The sequence below is a fragment of the Mytilus californianus genome, unplaced genomic scaffold (genome assembly GCF_021869535.1).
Source record: "Mytilus californianus isolate M0D057914Y unplaced genomic scaffold, xbMytCali1.0.p SCAF_6, whole genome shotgun sequence".
Lineage (NCBI taxonomy): Eukaryota > Metazoa > Mollusca > Bivalvia > Mytilida > Mytilidae > Mytilus > Mytilus californianus.
In genome coordinates, this window is record NW_026262712.1 from 404,157 (window position 1) to 425,427 (window position 21,271).

The 21,271-nt window shown below is 30.6% G+C and overlaps 1 protein-coding gene across 3 annotated transcripts in view; it reads left to right on the top strand.

Moving 5' to 3' along the window:
• LOC127705092 (uncharacterized) overlaps positions 1-21,271 on the top strand; it is a 189,936-nt gene that overhangs the window by 17,645 nt on the left and 151,020 nt on the right. For all 3 annotated transcript variants that reach the window (XM_052209360.1, XM_052209359.1, XM_052209361.1), the window contains exons 3-4: positions 10,181-10,246; positions 16,740-16,788. In XM_052209360.1, coding sequence (XP_052065320.1) covers positions 10,181-10,246; positions 16,740-16,788 — 115 coding nt within the window. The remainder of the gene's footprint in view (positions 1-10,180; positions 10,247-16,739; positions 16,789-21,271) is intronic.

A 21,271-nucleotide genomic window follows, 5' to 3' on the forward strand; every position in this document is an offset into this window, starting at 1 on the left:
ATCATTCGGGGAAGTTGCCAAAGTACAGATTCTATATTTCCTGATTTCACCTCTTAGGGTAGAAAAAGTTGACCAATCTTAATGAAACTTGGTATGACCAAAGCTTAATAAATTATAACACTGCTTACAAAGTTTCATGGCAATAGGATATATATTATAGACAATATGACTAATTCTATATTCCACTTTGTGTGTTAAACTTAGACGTTAAAATTGAAAAATTTCAACTATCAACATTTAGGGCTTAAAAAATTAAAATATTGCAAAAAAAAACTTTTGAAATGCCTTAATATATAATATATTATGTATTAAAAGCAATAGAGTACTCATTTGATTTATCAGACTTAACATAATTATTAAAAAGTCAAATTTATATGAGCCTGTGCCTAAAAATGGAGGTTTTCCAATGAAGGGGGGCCTTACATGAAGATGTAATATTTTCCAGCAATTTTAAATTTGTAAAGCTTTTTGGCTATAAATAATCCTTACATATGTATTTAATGTACTTTAAATGGAAAGAAAACTTACAAATAACATATCATATTAGTTTAAAAGGGTCTCAGGCCAAGTAAGACTGAAAATAATTTAGGGTCAATTTAGGCCGTAGCACATATTTACATTTAAAAATGCATATTGAAGCTATAGGAAGTAAAAATTTGTGTCTTTTCTATCATTTCTATACTCAGGTGACATGATACAATAAATCTGAGCACAAAAAGACTCTTGCATTCAACTTTTTTTGCAGACAGTATGGTCTGATACAAAGATTTTTCACTTTTTAGTGAAAAACATGCTTGCAATTTTAGTCTCAACAGGCTTATATTTGAACCACTTGCTATCCTACAGAAGAAAAGAAAGATATTATGTGACATGAAACAGCTACAAAAGACATTGTTAAGTGCTTTTTATACAAATTTAGTGAGGTCTTTATTATGGACTTCAACTTTTATGTTCCAAGCTCCTCACATTTAACTTGATCCAAACAGGGCGTTAGACGAGGGTCATATATACAACACATTTTGCACATATTGTATGAGATAATCTCCTTTTCTGTAGATTCAGAGTTCACAAATGAGTAATACAACTGGATTGAAGCATAGAAACACAAATATTGACACATAAAAACCTGTCAGATAGAAAGTCAGAATGCCACTTATGCATCAAAATTGAAAAAGCTATGAAATGCTTATTTTGACCATAAAATGCCCAAATCGGTCATTTTTGCAGAAATTCTATGAAATAAAAGTTTAAATACTTTAGTTTTATGCTATTTGACAAATTGACACCATCAAATCATTCGGGGAAGTTGCCAAAGTACAGATTCTATATTTCCTGATTTCACCTAATAGGGTAGAAAAAATTGACCAATCTTAATGAAACTTGGTATGACCAAAGCTTAATAAATTATAACACTGCTTACAAAGTTTCATGGCAATAGGATATATATTATAGACAATATGACTAATTCTATATTCCACTTTGTGTGTTAAACTTAGACGTTAAAATTGAAAAATTTCAACTATCAACATTTAGGGCTTAAAAAATTAAAATATTGCAAAAAAAAACTTTTGAAATGCCTTAATATATAATATATTATGTATTAAAAGCAATAGAGTACTCATTTGATTTATCAGACTTAACATAATTATTAAAAAGTCAAATTTATATGAGCCTGTGCCTAAAAATGGAGGTTTTCCAATGAAGGGGGGCCTTACATGAAGATGTAATATTTTCCAGCAATTTTAAATTTGTAAAGCTTTTTGGCTATAAATAATCCTTACATATGTATTTAATGTACTTTAAATGGAAAGAAAACTTACAAATAACATATATTAGTTTAAAAGGGTCTCAGGCCAAGTAAGACTGAAAATAATTTAGGGTCAATTTAGGCCGTAGCACATATTTACATTTAAAAATGCATATTGAAGCTATAGGAAGTAAAAATTTGTGTCTTTTCTATCATTTCTATACTCAGGTGACATGATACAATAAATCTGAGCACAAAAAGACTCTTGCATTCAACTTTTTTTGCAGACAGTATGGTCTGATACAAAGATTTTTCACTTTTTAGTGAAAAACATGCTTGCAATTTTAGTCTCAACAGGCTTATATTTGAACCACTTGCTATCCTACAGAAGAAAAGAAAGATATTATGTGACATGAAACAGCTACAAAAGACATTGTTAAGTGCTTTTTATACAAATTTAGTGAGGTCTTTATTATGGACTTCAACTTTTATGTTCCAAGCTCCTCACATTTAACTTGATCCAAACAGGGCGTTAGACGAGGGTCATATATACAACACATTTTGCACATATTGTATGAGATAATCTTCTTTTCTGTAGATTCAGAGTTCACAAATGAGTAATACAACTGGATTGAAGCATAGAAACACAAATATTGACACATAAAAACCTGTCAGATAGAAAGTCAGAATGCCACTTATGCATCAAAATTGAAAAAGCTATGAAATGCTTATTTTGACCATAAAATGCCCAAATCGGTCATTTTTGCAGAAATTCTATGAAATAAAAGTTTAAATACTTTAGTTTTATGCTATTTGACAAATTGACACCATCAAATCATTCGGGGAAGTTGCCAAAGTACAGATTCTATATTTCCTGATTTCACCTAATAGGGTAGAAAAAGTTGACCAATCTTAATGAAACTTGGTATGACCAAAGCTTAATAAATTATAACACTGCTTACAAAGTTTCATGGCAATAAGATATATATTATAGACAATATGACTAATTCTATATTCCACTTTGTGTGTTAAACTTAGACGTTAAAATTGAAAAATTTCAACTATCAACATTTAGGGCTTAAAAAATTAAAATATTGCAAAAAAAAACTTTTGAAATGCCTTAATATATAATATATTATGTATTAAAAGCAATAGAGTACTCATTTGATTTATCAGACTTAACATAATTATTAAAAAGTCAAATTTATATGAGCCTGTGCCTAAAAATGGAGGTTTTCCAATGAAGGGGGGCCTTACATGAAGATGTAATATTTTCCAGCAATTTTAAATTTGTAAAGCTTTTTGGCTATAAATAATCCTTACATATGTATTTAATGTACTTTAAATGGAAAGAAAACTTACAAATAACATATCATATTAGTTTAAAAGGGTCTCAGGCCAAGTAAGACTGAAAATAATTTAGGGTCAATTTAGGCCGTAGCACATATTTACATTTAAAAATGCATATTGAAGCTATAGGAAGTAAAAATTTGTGTCTTTTCTATCATTTCTATACTCAGGTGACATGATACAATAAATCTGAGCACAAAAAGACTCTTGCATTCAACTTTTTTTGCAGACAGTATGGTCTGATACAAAGATTTTTCACTTTTTAGTGAAAAACATGCTTGCAATTTTAGTCTCAACAGGCTTATATTTGAACCACTTGCTATCCTACAGAAGAAAAGAAAGATATTATGTGACATGAAACAGCTACAAAAGACATTGTTAAGTGCTTTTTATACAAATTTAGTGAGGTCTTTATTATGGACTTCAACTTTTATGTTCCAAGCTCCTCACATTTAACTTGATCCAAACAGGGCGTTAGACGAGGGTCATATATACAACACATTTTGCACATATTGTATGAGATAATCTTCTTTTCTGTAGATTCAGAGTTCACAAATGAGTAATACAACTGGATTGAAGCATAGAAACACAAATATTGACACATAAAAACCTGTCAGATAGAAAGTCAGAATGCCACTTATGCATCAAAATTGAAAAAGCTATGAAATGCTTATTTTGACCATAAAATGCCCAAATCGGTCATTTTTGCAGAAATTCTATGAAATAAAAGTTTAAATACTTTAGTTTTATGCTATTTGACAAATTGACACCATCAAATCATTCGGGGAAGTTGCCAAAGTACAGATTCTATATTTCCTGATTTCACCTCTTAGGGTAGAAAAAGTTGACCAATCTTAATGAAACTTGGTATGACCAAAGCTTAATAAATTATAACACTGCTTACAAAGTTTCATGGCAATAGGATATATATTATAGACAATATGACTAATTCTATATTCCACTTTGTGTGTTAAACTTAGACGTTAAAATTGAAAAATTTCAACTATCAACATTTAGGGCTTAAAAAATTAAAATATTGCAAAAAAAAACTTTTGAAATGCCTTAATATATAATATATTATGTATTAAAAGCAATAGAGTACTCATTTGATTTATCAGACTTAACATAATTATTAAAAAGTCAAATTTATATGAGCCTGTGCCTAAAAATGGAGGTTTTCCAATGAAGGGGGGCCTTACATGAAGATGTAATATTTTCCAGCAATTTTAAATTTGTAAAGCTTTTTGGCTATAAATAATCCTTACATATGTATTTAATGTACTTTAAATGGAAAGAAAACTTACAAATAACATATCATATTAGTTTAAAAGGGTCTCAGGCCAAGTAAGACTGAAAATAATTTAGGGTCAATTTAGGCCGTAGCACATATTTACATTTAAAAATGCATATTGAAGCTATAGGAAGTAAAAATTTGTGTCTTTTCTATCATTTCTATACTCAGGTGACATGATACAATAAATCTGAGCACAAAAAGACTCTTGCATTCAACTTTTTTTGCAGACAGTATGGTCTGATACAAAGATTTTTCACTTTTTAGTGAAAAACATGCTTGCAATTTTAGTCTCAACAGGCTTATATTTGAACCACTTGCTATCCTACAGAAGAAAAGAAAGATATTATGTGACATGAAACAGCTACAAAAGACATTGTTAAGTGCTTTTTATACAAATTTAGTGAGGTCTTTATTATGGACTTCAACTTTTATGTTCCAAGCTCCTCACATTTAACTTGATCCAAACAGGGCGTTAGACGAGGGTCATATATACAACACATTTTGCACATATTGTATGAGATAATCTTCTTTTCTGTAGATTCAGAGTTCACAAATGAGTAATACAACTGGATTGAAGCATAGAAACACAAATATTGACACATAAAAACCTGTCAGATAGAAAGTCAGAATGCCACTTATGCATCAAAATTGAAAAAGCTATGAAATGCTTATTTTGACCATAAAATGCCCAAATCGGTCATTTTTGCAGAAATTCTATGAAATAAAAGTTTAAATACTTTAGTTTTATGCTATTTGACAAATTGACACCATCAAATCATTCGGGGAAGTTGCCAAAGTACAGATTCTATATTTCCTGATTTCACCTCTTAGGTCCGAGTACACAGTTATTTTGTAGTGCATTTCTTTTAGACAATAAATGAAAATTAAAAAAATCCCACCTGCGCTTTCTCAATAATATTTTTACAGTGTGTTGTACTACTTTTGGGACAAATTATATCAAAATTATAGAAAACTTCATCGGCTCTAACTCAAAATATGGACAATTTTATGTTAAAGGGGTCTTCAAATCTTTTGACAGCTTCCGAAGTGCTAATTTTTGACATTTTTCAGCTGGACCAAATCACTACTTTACTTTAAAATTCATGACCCAAATTTTTTTACAGTGTCATTTCACCCCCTACTTGCTATTTGAGTCATAAAACATGGAGAAATAAATTTGGAAGGGGTATAAAAAAAAATAGCAAGTAACACACTGTCCACACTAGGGACTATATTCGTGAACAACGAAAATCAAAGGACGATAACTGTGTACTCGGACCTAATAGGGTAGAAAAAGTTGACCAATCTTAATGAAACTTGGTATGACCAAAGCTTAATAAATTATAACACTGCTTACAAAGTTTCATGGCAATAGGATATATATTATAGACAATATGACTAATTCTATATTCCACTTTGTGTGTTAAACTTAGACGTTAAAATTGAAAAATTTCAACTATCAACATTTAGGGCTTAAAAAATTAAAATATTGCAAAAAAAAACTTTTGAAATGCCTTAATATATAATATATTATGTATTAAAAGCAATAGAGTACTCATTTGATTTATCAGACTTAACATACCCTGTGCCTAAAAATGGAGGTTTTCCAATGAAGGGGGGCCTTACATGAAGATGTAATATTTTCCAGCAATTTTAAATTTGTAAAGCTTTTTGGCTATAAATAATCCTTACATATGTATTTAATGTACTTTAAATGGAAAGAAAACTTACAAATAACATATCATATTAGTTTAAAAGGGTCTCAGGCCAAGTAAGACTGAAAATAATTTAGGGTCAATTTAGGCCGTAGCACATATTTACATTTAAAAATGCATATTGAAGCTATAGGAAGTAAACATTTGTGTCTTTTCTATCATTTCTATACTCAGGTGACATGATACAATAAATCTGAGCACAAAAAGACTCTTGCATTCAACTTTTTTTGCAGACAGTATGGTCTGATACAAAGATTTTTCACTTTTTAGTGAAAAACATGCTTGCAATTTTAGTCTCAACAGGCTTATATTTGAACCACTTGCTATCCTACAGAAGAAAAGAAAGATATTATGTGACATGAAACAGCTACAAAAGACATTGTTAAGTGCTTTTTATACAAATTTAGTGAGGTCTTTATTATGGACTTCAACTTTTATGTTCCAAGCTCCTCACATTTAACTTGATCCAAACAGGGCGTTAGACGAGGGTCATATATACAACACATTTTGCACATATTGTATGAGATAATCTTCTTTTCTGTAGATTCAGAGTTCACAAATGAGTAATACAACTGGATTGAAGCATAGAAACACAAATATTGACACATAAAAACCTGTCAGATAGAAAGTCAGAATGCCACTTATGCATCAAAATTGAAAAAGCTATGAAATGCTTATTTTGACCATAAAATGCCCAAATCGGTCATTTTTGCAGAAATTCTATGAAATAAAAGTTTAAATACTTTAGTTTTATGCTATTTGACAAATTGACACCATCAAATCATTCGGGGAAGTTGCCAAAGTACAGATTCTATATTTCCTGATTTCACCTCTTAGGTCCGAGTACACAGTTATTTCGTAGTGCATTTCTTTTAGACAATAAATGAAAATTAAAAAAATCCCACCTGCGCTTTCTCAATAATATTTTTACAGTGTGTTGTACTACTTTTGGGACAAATTATATCAAAATTATAGAAAACTTCATCGGCTCTAACTCAAAATATGGACAATTTTATGTTAAGGGGGTCTTCAAATCTTTTGACAGCTTCCGAAGTGCTAATTTTTGACATTTTTCAGCTGGACCAAATCACTACTTTACTTTAAAATTCATGACCCAAATTTTTTTACAGTGTCATTTCACCCCCCTACTTGCTATTTGAGTCATAAAACATGGAGAAATAAATTTGGAAGGGGTATAAAAAAAAATAGCAAGTAACACACTGTCCACACTAGGGACTATATTCGTGAACAACGAAAATCAAAGGACGATAACTGTGTACTCGGACCTAATAGGGTAGAAAAAATTGACCAATCTTAATGAAACTTGGTATGACCAAAGCTTAATAAATTATAACACTGCTTACAAAGTTTCATGGCAATAGGATATATATTATAGACAATATGACTAATTCTATATTCCACTTTGTGTGTTAAACTTAGACGTTAAAATTGAAAAATTTCAACTATCAACATTTAGGGCTTAAAAAATTAAAATATTGCAAAAAAAAACTTTTGAAATGCCTTAATATATAATATATTATGTATTAAAAGCAATAGAGTACTCATTTGATTTATCAGACTTAACATAATTATTAAAAAGTCAAATTTATATGAGCCTGTGCCTAAAAATGGAGGTTTTCCAATGAAGGGGGGCCTTACATGAAGATGTAATATTTTCCAGCAATTTTAAATTTGTAAAGCTTTTTGGCTATAAATAATCCTTACATATGTATTTAATGTACTTTAAATGGAAAGAAAACTTACAAATAACATATCATATTAGTTTAAAAGGGTCTCAGGCCAAGTAAGACTGAAAATAATTTAGGGTCAATTTAGGCCGTAGCACATATTTACATTTAAAAATGCATATTGAAGCTATAGGAAGTAAAAATTTGTGTCTTTTCTATCATTTCTATACTCAGGTGACATGATACAATAAATCTGAGCACAAAAAGACTCTTGCATTCAACTTTTTTTGCAGACAGTATGGTCTGATACAAAGATTTTTCACTTTTTAGTGAAAAACATGCTTGCAATTTTAGTCTCAACAGGCTTATATTTGAACCACTTGCTATCCTACAGAAGAAAAGAAAGATATTATGTGACATGAAACAGCTACAAAAGACATTGTTAAGTGCTTTTTATACAAATTTAGTGAGGTCTTTATTATGGACTTCAACTTTTATGTTCCAAGCTCCTCACATTTAACTTGATCCAAACAGGGCGTTAGACGAGGGTCATATATACAACACATTTTGCACATATTGTATGAGATAATCTTCTTTTCTGTAGATTCAGAGTTCACAAATGAGTAATACAACTGGATTGAAGCATAGAAACACAAATATTGACACATAAAAACCTGTCAGATAGAAAGTCAGAATGCCACTTATGCATCAAAATTGAAAAAGCTATGAAATGCTTATTTTGACCATAAAATGCCCAAATCGGTCATTTTTGCAGAAATTCTATGAAATAAAAGTTTAAATACTTTAGTTTTATGCTATTTGACAAATTGACACCATCAAATCATTCGGGGAAGTTGCCAAAGTACAGATTCTATATTTCCTGATTTCACCTCTTAGGTCCGAGTACACAGTTATTTCGTAGTGCATTTCTTTTAGACAATAAATGAAAATTAAAAAAATCCCACCTGCGCTTTCTCAATAATATTTTTACAGTGTGTTGTACTACTTTTGGGACAAATTATATCAAAATTATAGAAAACTTCATCGGCTCTAACTCAAAATATGGACAATTTTATGTTAAGGGGGTCTTCAAATCTTTTGACAGCTTCCGAAGTGCTAATTTTTGACATTTTTCAGCTGGACCAAATCACTACTTTACTTTAAAATTCATGACCCAAATTTTTTTACAGTGTCATTTCACCCCCCTACTTGCTATTTGAGTCATAAAACATGGAGAAATAAATTTGGAAGGGGTATAAAAAAAAATAGCAAGTAACACACTGTCCACACTAGGGACTATATTCGTGAACAACGAAAATCAAAGGACGATAACTGTGTACTCGGACCTAATAGGGTAGAAAAAGTTGACCAATCTTAATGAAACTTGGTATGACCAAAGCTTAATAAATTATAACACTGCTTACAAAGTTTCATGGCAATAGGATATATATTATAGACAATATGACTAATTCTATATTCCACTTTGTGTGTTAAACTTAGACGTTAAAATTGAAAAATTTCAACTATCAACATTTAGGGCTTAAAAAATTAAAATATTGCAAAAAAAAACTTTTGAAATGCCTTAATATATAATATATTATGTATTAAAAGCAATAGAGTACTCATTTGATTTATCAGACTTAACATAATTATTAAAAAGTCAAATTTATATGAGCCTGTGCCTAAAAATGGAGGTTTTCCAATGAAGGGGGGCCTTACATGAAGACGATAACTGTGTACTCGGACCACATCCGTCAAATTCAACGGAATAATTTTGTTCAACCCTTTTTGTATCAAACCGGATGTGATGTACTATGTTTTAGTGGTATTACATCTTAAGTAATGAATCACAATATTCTGTTAGTTCTGATAAAATCTTTAATATGAGTTAACATCTAGTTGATCTTCTGTGTAGATAGACTTTTGAGAAACTGTATAAAGTGAATGTACATATCCAAGATTTGATAGTTCACTGGATTTTAAAATTTTATATAAAGAATTATTTAACTTGGTCATGTTGGTGTAACTGTTTATTAAAAATTAGGTTGGTCTGACATACCGCTACTTTACAGCAATCATATAATGTAGTTTGAGAATACATCATCCTCCAATCAAAAGTTACTACATTTTGTATCTTTAACTCAATCTTACTATCAATGTGATGGTCAAGTTCAGTTCCTTGATTTCATAAAAGATACTAAGTCCATGACACTTATATGATATGCAAGCTGGGGCATCATCAGTGTGTCCCATGGACACATTCCCCATTTATGTATCTTTAACTCAATCTTACTATCAATATGATAGTCAAGTTCAATACCTTGATCTTATAAAAGATACGAAGTCCATTAATTCATTGTTTTCTTGCCTTTTTATTTGAATGCAGAAGATGAGAGAGACAAGGATTTGTCCCAATATAGTCAGACAGATTTATTATCAAGTCCTGTGACAGGTATTTATTTCTTTTATTTTTTCTTTACAAAATAAAAAAGATTTTTTTAAAGTCAATAAAACAATTTCAAATATCATTCTGACAAATGTCTGAGGATGACAAAAAAAATCTTCTTCTCTGAAACACACGATTATCATCAATAGTAGTAGTTCTTAAGCAGTTTATTAGCATTCACATTGCAGTTCTTACTTGTCAGCTGTTCTTTAGCAGTTTATTAGCATTCACATTGCAGTTCTTACTTGTCAGCTGTTCTTTAGCAGTTCATTAGCATTCACAGTTGCCAAATTCAAGGAAATGGTTAATTTGCATATAGGCATCCCAATAGCATTACTTAGTAGTTTCTTAGCAGTTTATTTAGCCTTCACAGTTATTTAGCAGTTATTTTTGACTAAAAATTTAAATGAGATACCCAAAAACTGCTTACTTCTCTGAATATTCATGAGAACTGCTATAATAACAGCTATCAATAATGAATATTCATACACACTGCTAAGTTTTACATCCTAATATGGTTTTCAAAACTGCTAATAACTGCTATGGAATGCTATCGGATCTGTCAAAAGTTGGAATCAATACAAAGGTACATAAATATACAGGGTACAGGGTATGAATACAGAAATATTTTACTGTAAGTCTTGTTGAAATTTCAAAAAGTTGAACTATCTTAAATTTGTAATTTTAGTGGACTAACTGCAATCAAATGACTCGATTTTAATCCAATAACAGACTTGTCAAAGGGATGTAAATATGTTTTGTGAGCACTTTACCTGGCATTAGACCCCTTATTAATTATGTCGGTGACAGAATAATGGAAACAGTAAAGAATGCACTTTAAATATCAGCTCTTATAAAAAGAAAATAATTCAATAAGTTAGAGTGGTTACTAGAGACTATTTTTAGCTCACCTGGCCCGAAGGGCCAAGTGAGCTTTTCTCATCACTTGGAGTCCGTCGTCGTCATCGTCCGTTGTTGTTAGCTTTTTACAAAAATCTTCTCCTCTGAAACCAGTGGGCCAAATTTAACTAAACTTGGCCACAATCATCATTAGGGTATCTAGTTTAAAAAATATGTCCGATGACCCCGCCAACCAACCAAGATGGCTGCCATGGCTTAAAATAGAACATAGGGGTAAAATGTAGATTTTGGCTTATATATCTGAAACCAAAGCATTTAGAGTAAATCTGACATAGGGTAAAACTGATTATTAGGTCAAGATCTATCTGCCCTGAAATTTTCAGACAAATGTGACAACCTGTTGTTGGGTTTGCTACCCCATTATTGGTAATTTTAAGGAAATTTTGCAGTTTTTGGTTATTATCTTGAATATTGTTATAGATAGAGATAAACTGTAAACAGCAATAATGTTCAGCAAAGTAAGATCTACAAATAAGTCGTATGACCAAAATGTCAGTCGACCCCTTTAGGAGTTATTGCCCTTTATAGTCAATTTTTAACAATTTTTCGTAAATTTTTGTAATCTTTTACAAAAATCTTCTTCTCTGAAACTACTGAGACAAATTTAACCATACTTGGCCATAATCATTATTAGGGTATCTAGTTTAAAAAATTTGTCTGATGACCCCGCCTTCCAACCATCATGGCCGACTTGGTTAAAAATAGAACATAGGGGTAAAATGCAGTTTTTGGTTTATATCTCTGAAACTAAAGCATTTAGAGCAAATCTGACAGGTGGCAAAAATGTTCATCAGATGTAGATTTATTTGCCCTGAAATTTTCAGACGAATCCGACAACCTGTTGTTGGGTTGCTGCCCCTGAGTTAGTAATTTTACTTTGCAGTTTTTTGTTATTATCTTAGATACCATTATAATATCTAATATCTAATACTATTAATTATGATTTTAACCTTATTTTACATGATTTCCAAAGCATCAGTAAATACAGGTGAGCGACACAGGCTCTTGAGAGCCTCTAGTTTACTTTGACTAAGTGATTTACAGATTAAAAGTTATTTCTTTTTAATTATTATTTAATTACCAAATGTACTACTAATTTCTCTTTCTCTCTCTCTCTATTATGTGGACCAAAAGACAACAGTTATCTTCTCTTTCTCTTTTGATTTAATTTTTTTTTCTTACAAACATGTTATATATTATGTTTCGACTTTTGATACAAACTCAGGTTACATATATACACTTCATTCTTTTTAATAGTTATAAAAGCTTTATACAATACAATATATTGAAGGTTATATAAAAGATATTTGTCAAGAAATTAATAAGGCCTACATGTATACAAATGGATGCCAGAGTCTAAAAACAAAATTTATAAAACATTGTCCTCTAAGGAAGTGATAAATATGATTGTTACAACTTCGAGCAAAAAAATTTTGAAATCAGTGAGTCGGGTATTAATTCAGCATCTGAAAACCTCAAAACCATATTTGATAACATATCGAAAGATGTTTGCTTAAGAAAAAGTCCAATTCATTATATGAAAAAAAAGAAAATTAAAAAACCTTGGTCTGACAGTGAAATTAGAAAATTAAAATCAAAAATAAATTTTCTTAGGAAACAATTGAAATCTAAGCCATTTGATAAAACATTAAGAAATAATTATTTTATAACAGCTAAAGATTTGAAAAAGTGTGTTATTGAAGAAGTGTGCTAAAAGAAAAAAAAACCCAGTTCAGACAAAATTTTATAAAAAAATTATTAGACGCTAAAACTGAAAATCCACAAGAATTTTGGAAATTGTTGAAAGAAGCTAATAGTTATACCCATAATAACAACAATACATCTAGCTACGATAATTTTCAACCCAAAAATTTAATGAAACACTTCCAATCTCAGGGTGACTGGATAGAATCTGAAAATAAAACACATATAGCTAGAAGAGATAGAAAATTTTCTATCAGATGTAAATAATTACAAAGATAACAATATAACTGATAAACCTATAACAATAACAGAGGTAAAATGAGTAATTAAGTCTCTTAAAGTTAGTAAATCATGTGGTACGTCCTGATCTCATATTAAATGAAATAGTAAAAGCAAGTTGTCCTGTTAAGTCTGACACTATACTTTTCATTTAATATTTTCATCAGGATTTTATCCAGAAACTTGGCTTAACTCATATATAGTCCCTTTATTTAAGGGAGGTAATCCACTTGACCCAAATAATTATAGGGGTATTTCACTCTTAAATGGTGTAGCAAAAATATTTCGTGCAGTATTAAATGAACGGGTAATGATTTATATGGAAGACAAATTTAGTAAATTTCAAGGTTTTCGACCTAAAATGAGGACAACTGACAGTTTGTTTGTACTAAAAACTTAATAAATAAATACATACATCTTGGTAAGAGAAAAATTTATGCATGCTTCATTCACTTGCACAAAGCTTTTGATTCTGTGTGGCGTTACAAAGCTTTATTTTTTAAACTTTTGTCTTCAGGAGTTGGCAATAAGATGATTAATATGATTAAATGTATGTATTCTAAGACAATGTCAGCACTGAAAATTAACAATTGCTTAACTGACTACTTTGATATAAACCGAGGAGTTAGGCAAGGGGATTCTTTAAGCCCTACCCTTTTTAACATATATATAAATGAAATTTATTCTCAGGAAATGATTGTCAACCGCTAACTTTAGAAAGTTCTGTTATTGGAAGATTAATGTTTGCAGATGATTTATTAATAATGTCAGAATCAAAAGGAGGTCTACAGGAAATTTTTTTAGCTGCTTAGATAAATTTTCTTCTTACTGTGATAAATGGCAACTCACTGTTAATTGTGAAAAGACTAAGACTATGGTTATTGGTTATCATCATAAAATAACGCAAAATATAAAATTGAATTACAAGCACACTGTTTTAGAATCAGTAAATGAATTTAAGGTCTTAGGCAACTTGCTCTCACGAAATGGAAACTTATTGTCATCTACTGAAGCACTTTCCAAAAAAGCTCTTAAAGTTATGTACTCTATCAAAAGCTATACAAGTGGTCTGAATGAATTACCTGCAAATTTATCTCTTCATTTATTTGATTCATTGGTTTGTCATTTGTTGTGTAATGTGTTTAATGTTTTGTTTTGTTTTGTTGTGTAATGTGTTTAATGTTTTGTTGTGTAATGTGTTTAATGTTTTGTTTTGTTTTGTTGTGTAATGTGTTTAATGTTTTGTTGTGTAATGTGTTTAATGTTTTGTTTTGTTTTGTTGTGTAATGTGTTTAATGTTTTGTTGTGTAATGTGTTTAATGTTTTGTTTTGTTTTGTTGTGTAATGTGTTTAATGTTTTGTTTTGTTTTGTTGTGTAATGTGTTTAATGTTTTGTTTTGTTTTGTTGTGTAATGTGTTTAATGTTTTGTTTTGTTTTGTTGTGTAATGTGTTTAATGTTTTGTTTTGTTTTGTTTTATTTTTATGTAAGTGTAAATGTCATCATTATATTGTTGTTATTACATGTAATTGTTATGCCTTCTCTTATGGGTGTAATTTGTGCTTAATAAATAAAAATTAAATGAATTTTTTGGTCAATATTAAACAATCAGCTATTTGCAGTCTATGTTTCCTTAATATTCCCTCCCCCCTTTTTCAACTCTTGAATATGATTTTTTTTGTTTTTTTTTATACAAAATTATATTAAAATATTCTTATTTCTATTTTCAAATAACATCTTGCAATGTAAGTATAGCTAGTATTTAAAACAATCCTGTACACATCAGATATTCTATGCGAATAAGCAACTATCCTCCTTTTTTTGGCTGTCTGTATGATTTCTGTTTTCCCCTTCAATATTATGTGAGAAAATACACATGCATTAACTGTAACTTCAACTTACTGTACTGCAGGTGTATGAAAGTATTCCATTTAGCCTAAATTAAACTTTTATGATTGACATAAATACAGTTTTTCACCAGCAAGTATTTACCACAGCTTGGAGCCCAAATGCACATGTGAAAATGATCAGATAATCTTCAAATAAGGTTTACTTATCAAGCTGAAAACACAGCCAGATCCAAGCATTTTTATAACAAAGATTAAAACCAAAACTGCTATCGAAATGCTATCATAAATGCTGTCCAATTGACAAATTAATAGCAGTTTTAAGGTTTATGACCCATTCTGTAGCCATGTGAATTACGAATTTTCAAACTGCAATAGACTATCAAAACAGCAAAGATAATGAATAATAGAGATGAGCCATTTTGTACATATACCAAGGGGAAACTTTGTGCAATGCATTATTATTTATTGTTTAACTGTATTTAATAGAAAGGGGATTTTGTGGCAAATAAAACCAAGATTTTTGAAGAAAATCCACAGAGATTTTTGTTATAAAATTTTAAACATAGATTACTCACTTGTTTTTCTATGATGTGCTAGCGTTTATTGTTTACAAAAAGTCCAAAACAACCTTTAAATTTTCAAAAAACCTCATGCTGAGTCACTAAAGTCTAGTGCACCCTAGAAGGTGTACTTGAATTGGTCCATATTTATATTTGTTTTAACCAATATCTAAATTTATAAACTTGTTTTAAGGAAATTATTACTAGCACTGCATGCAATAATCTTCTATCTATCAAGCACTGAATTGTCAAATATGAGAGTACAAGGGGAAAGGCTGTGGATTTTCTATAAAATTTCCTTATGTTTAGCATTGAATCAACACAAGGATACATTATCCTTAAGGTATCCAAACTGCTAGGGGGGAATGCTAAGAAATGGTGAAACAAGGCAGTTTTTCAAACTGCTGTTAGATGGACTGCTCAGAACAGCTGAAAGACTGCTAAAATTATGAAGGACTGGTAAATAACAGCGAGCTAATAATAGCAGTTCAATTTGACTTGGGTTCAGAATCAGATAGAAATTGACCTAAGGCAAATAAATATCAATACATCTGTTAAGGGAGCTACCATTTGATTTTAATGGGGGGCTAGGATGAAATTTGAAAGAAATTGGCAGGACAGGAGTTTTGAGTAAAAAAAAAAGGCAGGATGAGACACTTGCAAAAAAAAAAAGTCAGGATGACAATTTAGGTAAAAAAAAAGTCAGAATTATAAACTTTAAAAAAAAAGGCACCAATTTTAGATGTAGTGGTGGTCCAGACCACCAAAAGTCAGGTAGGTCCACCAATTTTAGATGTAGTGGTGGTCCAGACCACCAAAAGTCACGGGTAGGTCCACCAATTTTAGATGTAGTGGTGGTCCAGACCACCAAACGTCAGGTAGGTCCACCAATTTTAGATGTAGTGGTGGTCCAGACCACCAAAAGTCAGGTAGGTCCACCAATTTTAGATGTAGTGGTGGTCCAGACCACCAAAAGTCAGGTAGGTCCACCAATTTTAGATGTAGTGGTGGTCCTGATTTCAAGCTTAAATTTTGTAGTGGTTTAATTTTTTTAAAGGCATGTGATGGTACTTGTGAATTGATCATAAAAGGACTTTTTAGATATAATTGCTTTCTTCTTGAGTTAACTTTGTTGCTAAAGTTATTATGTAGACCTAAATGTAATGTATAACTTTATTTTTTTAAGGAAAAGCTCAAAGAAGAAAGACACATTCTTCAACAATGGAAGCACAGCCGTAAGTTAACAGCCGTACATAATCAATATATTCATTAAAGTAATATGATACTTTAAATTAAAAAAAAAAGTTGAATATGTTTTTTGCACTTGAATGGTTAAGTTTGACTATAAAACATGTGTACATGGCTTTCTTTTTTTCCTTAAAAAAAACTGTGTTGTTCTCAAAGTAACATACATTGTTAACAGACATATTTATAATATTTTAATGCTTTTAGACATCAAAACATGTCATGAATATGCTGATTTTCTCACTTTAAATAATTGAATGTTCTGCATATAAATGAGTTAGAATTGTGATATCAAGGTTTACAACTGCATCCTAATATCCCATATTAAATAGTCAATAAGATAAATTTGTTACACAGTGTGCTAGAATTTAGCACACTGTGTATCTAATATTATATGGTTTGCTAATAACCCCTTGCGGATCCATAGAGGGTTTAAAAAATCCATAGGGGGTGATGGCAAAGGTCAAATCCCCTATGGATTATACTAACCCTCTATGGATTCGCAGGTGGCCCATAGTGAACCGTATAATGAATTTATCATACACAAGACTTTCTGCCAAGTTTTGTATAAAACAAAAACGATAAAATACAACAACATTAATACATGTAGATGACGTCACCATTAATAGTGGATGTGACGTCATGATACCGCTATGAAATTTATTGACTGCCTACGCATCCATAGGGGGTCACCAAGTGACAACATTTAACCCATCACAATGATCATTAATTTACCAGAGTTGAGATAATTTACGATATCAAAGTGTACAAAACCTGATACATTTCTGATTCTTGACATTAAGGCCTTCGGAGAGTGACGTGTTTCCTGTACATTTAAGAACCGGTGCAACAACTCTTCGAAGGTCTCATTCTGAATATGCAAGTAATATTTGCCACTGGATGTAATGCAATGCAATCATCAATCAGAAAATTTAGTGTATGTGATATCCAAATTAAGTTATCTATTACAGCATTATTATACGACCGCAAAAAAAAATCGTCGTCGTCCGAAGACACATTTTGGGGGTTATGATACCAACAGTTAAGGAATTAGGGGCCAAAAAGGGGCCAAAAATAAGCATTTTTATACGACCGCAAAAAAAATTTTGTGGTCGTATATTGTTATGACGTTGGCGTCGTCGTCGTCGCCGTCGTCGTCCGGCGTCGTCGTCCGAAGACACATTGGTTTTCGCACTCTAACTTTAGTTTAAGTGAATGGATCTTTTTGAAATTTTACCATAAGGTTAAATACCACAAAAGGAAGGTTGGGATTGATTTTGGGGGTTATGGTACCAACAGTTAAGGAATTAGGGGCCAAAAAGGGGCCAAAAATAAGCATTTTCTAGTTTCCAGACAATAACTGTGGAACGGTGTATGGATCTCTCTGAAATTATACTACAAGTTTCCATACCACAAAGGGATGGTTAGGATTTGCTTTGGGGGGGTTATGGCTCAAACCGTTTAGGAATTAGGGGCAAAAAAGGGGGAAAAACAAGGTTGTCCTGGTTAATGGACAAATATTTTAGTACAAAACATAATTTAAAGCAGTGTAAGGGAGATAAATCAAATACATCATTGAAATTATCTCCCTTACACTGCTTTTAAATTATGTATAAAGTAATGGTTAATGAACAATAAAGATAATTTAAAACAGTGTAAGGGAGGTAATCCAAATACAACGTTTTGGTTACTTCCCTTACACTGCTTTTAAATTATGTTTAAAGAAATGCATATTTATAAAGGAAGACCAGTAAAAATATCTGCAGATGTTGCATCATTTTTTTTTACAAAAAAATCCATATGAAAGATTTGACACTATATTTTTAATTCTATTATAAAATAGATTAAGTTAGCACTATGGTAAATTTAAATGGGTAATTATGGTTGCCAACTCCATTGGAAATTTGAATCGAGATTATGACCATATCTTGAGGGAAAGAATTTTTTGGGGGAAAAAAGGGGGGGGGGGGGGGGGGGGGGATAAAAAGAAATTGTTAGGGGGTCAATTTTTTCTCATTTCAGATTTCAGAAATTAAAAAGAATTATTCTTCAAATATTATTTTTTTTTCAAATTTCAAATATTGAAAAATTTCAAGAAGTAATCTTTAATTGCACAGTATGGCGCATTAGATTTGTAAAATCTTTGATCACATTTATTTATTTGTTATGCTGAATCTAACAGTGTATTTAGATTTTTAATTTTAGGTCCAGTTTTCAAAATAGTCTACATTAAGGTCCAAAGGGTCCAAAATTAAACTTTGTTTGATTTTATCAAAAATTGAATATATGAGGTATTTTGATATGCTGAATCTAAACATGTATTTAGATTTTTGATTTTTTTGGCCCAGTTTTCAAGTTGGTCCAAATTGGGGTCCAAAATTAAACTTTGTTTGATTTCAACAAAAATTGAATATATGGGGTTCTTTGATATGCTGAATCTAACCATGTATTTAGATTTTTTATTTGTGGACCCCGTTATCAAATTGGTTCATATTGAGGTCAAAAGGGTCAAAAATTAAACTTTGTTTGATTTCATCTAAAATTGAATTATTGGGGCTCTTTGATATTCCAAATCTAACCGTGTATTTAGATTTTTAATTTTGGGTCCTGTTTTTTAAATTGGTCTACATTAAGGTCCAAAGGGTCCAAAATTAAACTTAGTTTGATTTTAACAAAAATTGAATTCTTGGGGTTCTTTGATATGCTGAATCTAAACATGTATTTAGATTTTTGATTATGGGCCCAGTTTTCAAGTTGGTCCAAATTGGGGTCCAAAATTAAACTTTGTTTGATTTCAACAAAAATTGAATATATGAGGTTCTTTGATATGCAGAATCTAACCATGTATTTAGATTTTTTATTTGTAGGCCCCGTTATCAAATTGGTTCATATTGAGGTCAAAAGGGTCCAAAATTAAACTTTGTTTGATTTCATCAAAAATTGAATTATTGGGGTTCTTTGATATGCCAAATCTAACCGTGTATTTAGATTTTTAATTTGGGTCCCGTTTTTTAAATTGGTCTTCATTGAGGTCCAAAGGGTCCAAAATTAAACTTAGTTTGATTTTAACAAAAATTGAATTCTTGGGGTTCTTTGATATGCTGAATCTAAACATGTGTTTAGATTTTTGATTATGGGTCCAGTTTTCAAGTTGGTCCAAGTTGGGGTCCAAAATTAAACTTTTTTTGATTTCAACAAAAATTGAATATATGGGGTTCTTTGATATGCTGAATCTAACCATGAATTTAGATTTTTTAATTTTGGCCCCGCTATCAAATTGGTTCATATTGAGGTCAAAAGGGTCCAAAATTAAACTTTGTTTGATTTCATCAAAAATTGAATTATTGGGGTTCTTTGATATTCCAAATCTAACCGTGTATTTAGATTTTTAATTTTAAGTCCCGTTTTTTAAATTGGTCTACATAAAGGTCCAAAGGGTCCAAAATTAAACTTAGTTTGATTTTAGCAAAAATTGAATTCTTGGGGTTCTTTGATATGCTGAATCTAAACATGTGTTTAGATTTTTGATTATGGGTCCAGTTTTCAAGTTGGTCCAAGTTGGGGTCCAAAATTAAACTTTTTTTGATTTCAACAAAAATTGAATATATGGGGTTCTTTGATATGCTGAATCTAACCATGTATTTAGATTTTTTATTTGTGGACCCCGTTATCAAATTGGTTCATATTGAGGTCAAAAGGGTCAAAAATTAAACTTTGTTTGATTTCATCTAAAATTGAATTATTGGGGCTCTTTGATATTCCAAATCTAACCGTGTATTTAGATTTTTAATTTTGGGTCCTGTTTTTTAAATTGGTCTACATTAAGGTCCAAAGGGTCCAAAATTAAACTTAGTTTGATTTTAACAAAAATTGAATTCTTGGGGTTCTTTGATATGCTGAATCTAAACATGTATTTAGATTTTTGATTATGGGCCCAGTTTTCAAGTTGGTCCAAATTGGGGTCCAAAATTAAACTTTGTTTGATTTCAACAAAAATTGAATATATGAGGTTCTTTGATATGCAGAATCTAACCATGTATTTAGATTTTTTATTTGTAGGCCCCGTTATCAAATTGGTTCATATTGAGGTCAAAAGGGTCCAAAATTAAACTTTGTTTGATTTCATCAAAAATTGAATTATTGGGGTTCTTTGATATGCCAAATCTAACCGTGTATTTAGATTTTTAATTTGGGTCCCGTTTTTTAAATTGGTCTTCATTGAGGTCCAAAGGGTCCAAAATTAAACTTAGTTTGATTTTAACAAAAATTTAATTCTTGGGGTTCTTTGATATGCTGAATCTAAACATGTGTTTAGATTTTTGATTATGGGTCCAGTTTTCAAGTTGGTCCAAGTTGGGGTCCAAAATTAAACTTTTTTTGATTTCAACAAAAATTGAATATATGGGGTTCTTTGATATGCTGAATCTAACCATGAATTTAGATTTTTTAATTTTGGCCCCGCTATCAAATTGG